Source organism: Antrostomus carolinensis, unplaced genomic scaffold (genome assembly GCF_000700745.2).
Source record: "Antrostomus carolinensis isolate BGI_N321 unplaced genomic scaffold, ASM70074v2 scaffold39619, whole genome shotgun sequence".
Classification (NCBI taxonomy): Eukaryota; Metazoa; Chordata; class Aves; order Caprimulgiformes; family Caprimulgidae; genus Antrostomus; species Antrostomus carolinensis.
This window is the reverse complement of record NW_010340061.1, coordinates 1-2,023: the sequence shown is the minus strand read 5'-3', so window position 1 is coordinate 2,023 and position 2,023 is coordinate 1. Positions and strand designations below refer to the sequence as shown.

The following is a 2,023-nucleotide window of genomic DNA, read 5'->3' as shown; positions in this document are numbered from 1 at the left end:
CAAATCCCACCCCCACCAGCCCTCCGGAGGTCCCAGCGTTCCCTCTCCCTGTCAGCACCACTTCATTCCCTTCGCCTGACACAGCCCTTGCAGCCTCTCAACACCACTATTTCCAGTACGGCAAGACAACAGAATAAAACATCTTAACACACAGGCTGGGTGAGGAAAAGGCCCTGTGCTGCTTTTAGAGGTGACACCTTCTGAAAAGCATCCTCTGAAGAAAACCAATACCACCCCACCCCCAGTTTTCTTAAGGATAAAAAACACCACAGTATCTTTTATAAAAATTTTTATTATATTCAGTAGAGCTACTTGCAGCTCTCAGAAAAGGAGCCAAACAAGGATCACTGAAGCTTCCTGCTCTTCTTAACTCCTGCGCGAATGCCAGACGGTTCCCCGGCGTATCTCTGCAGCTCCCTCCGAACGTCACGCACCTGGCCCTTGCGGCGAATCTTGGCTCGCCGAAACTTCTCCCGATGCTTGACCCTGGGGTTGCGATCGATCTTCCTCCTCTTGGGCGTGAGGCCTCTGTTCTTGATCATCTGGTAGGTCACACCTCTCTTTTTATTTGGATCCTCTCCTTCCAACGTAGCTTCTTCTTCAAGCGCCTCTTGGTCTTCAGTTCTCTTCCTCTTGAGTTTCAACTTCTCCTCCATCACCTGATAGTATTTTAGAGCAGCCTCTTCGTCCAGCTCAGACTCATCTGACGGTTCCTCAGCAGTAGCTTGGCCATTAGCAAGCACAGGAGCACGTTTTGGTTTGTTTTTCTTAACATCCAGTGGGAGAAACACCGCAAACTTCTTCTCCTTCTGTACTTTATCTTCCTTCTTGTCGTAGTAGTTTTTCAAAAGCATACGAACTTGTGAGGATAACTTTTGATCTATAACAGCTAAGTCATTGATTATGTTTCTATAAGCAACCAGCCGTTCAATCACGGGGTGACTATGAACCGACATCCTCTTGGATTTCAAAAGCAAATAGAAACTGATATTGGCACAGTAATTCAAGTAGAGATGATACTTGGTCTGCAAATAGCGACTGCCTTTCCCTTGCGGGATAGTGCCCTGCTTGACCATTTGCAGCAGCGGGTGCAGTTCGTCCTTGAGCTCCATGAGCTTGACTTCAAAGTCCTCAATCAGCTGCAGGAGCTCAGGGGATTCCTGCTTCAGCAGCTTCAGTTGCTCCTTCTTGGAAAGGGCCTGCAAATCTTTGTCAATCTTCTGTCCCTTGCTATCGTGGGCTTTCTGCTGCTCAGCCAGATAACCCTGGATCACATCCAGCCCGTAATCATCTTCCCTTAATTCCTGCACCAACCGTCTCTGGATCACTTGAGCCTCCTGTTCCTCTTCCTCCTCCTCAGCATCAACTTCTTGCTGCCTACGCTTGCCTTTGGCCTGGGCATCGCTCCCATAGTCTGTGTCGTAGTAGAGCTGCTTGCGTTGGCCCCAGGAGAGCTCATGGGGGAGGCCGGTGTCCTGGTGGCGCTCCTCCAAGTCGCTTTCCATGGACAGGTCCCCATCTTCATCTTCAACCTCATCTTCAAGCTCATTTTCCTCCTCCTCTTCACCTTCTCCCTCCTCCTCCTCCTCTCCTTTATCCTCTTCTGCGCTATGGTCCATATAAAGATTTAGTCCCTGTACCTCCTCCTCTCCTTCTTCCTCATCGTGTCCATCCTCCTCCTCCTCTCCTACATCCTCTTCAGCACTATGGTCCACGTAAAGATTCACTCCTTGTACCTCCTCCTCCCCTTCTTCCTCACCGAGTCCATCCTCCTCCTCCTCTTCACTGTCCTCCTCGGGCAGCTGCAGCCCCAGCACTTCTTCCTCCTCCTCCTCCTCCCCGCTGTCCCCAGCCTCCTCCCCGCTCTCCAGGGCCGCCATCACCGCCTGGAACTGCGCCTCCTGGAAGTCCTCCTCCGCCTCCTCTGCCAGGACGCCGAGCTCCTCTTCCCCGCCATCCTCCTCCTCGGCGGGCTTGGCCGGCGGCCGCAGAACGGTGCCGCGGCGAGTCCTCATGGCAAAGC

At 52.2% G+C, this 2,023-nt stretch overlaps 1 protein-coding gene across 4 annotated transcripts; it reads right to left on the bottom strand.

The window, feature by feature from the left end:
• Positions 1-284: 284 nt before the first annotated feature.
• Positions 285-2,015, bottom strand: LOC104520249 (UTP3 small subunit processome component). 4 transcript variants are annotated; one of them, XM_029087003.1, is made up of 3 exons: positions 1,692-2,015; positions 1,641-1,658; positions 285-1,586 (listed from the first exon to the last, which is right to left on the bottom strand). In XM_029087003.1, exons 1-3 carry the CDS (start codon positions 2,013-2,015, stop codon positions 345-347), a joined length of 1,584 nt encoding a protein of 527 aa, XP_028942836.1. In that variant the 3' UTR covers positions 285-344. The 4 variants fall into 4 exon arrangements, with proteins under 4 accessions (XP_028942836.1, XP_028942835.1, XP_028942837.1 ...); XM_029087002.1 differs by having other exon boundaries at positions 285-1,676; positions 1,728-2,015; XM_029087004.1 differs by lacking the exon at positions 1,641-1,658 and having other exon boundaries at positions 285-1,580; positions 1,692-1,880.
• Between the last annotated feature and the right edge of the window lie 8 nt (positions 2,016-2,023).

What these genes read in the sequence shown, in the direction of transcription:
- LOC104520249 (XM_010176051.2), bottom strand. Translation starts at nt 2,015, where the DNA reads ATGAGGACTCGCCGCGGCACCGTTCTGCGGCCGCCGGCCAAGCCCGCC.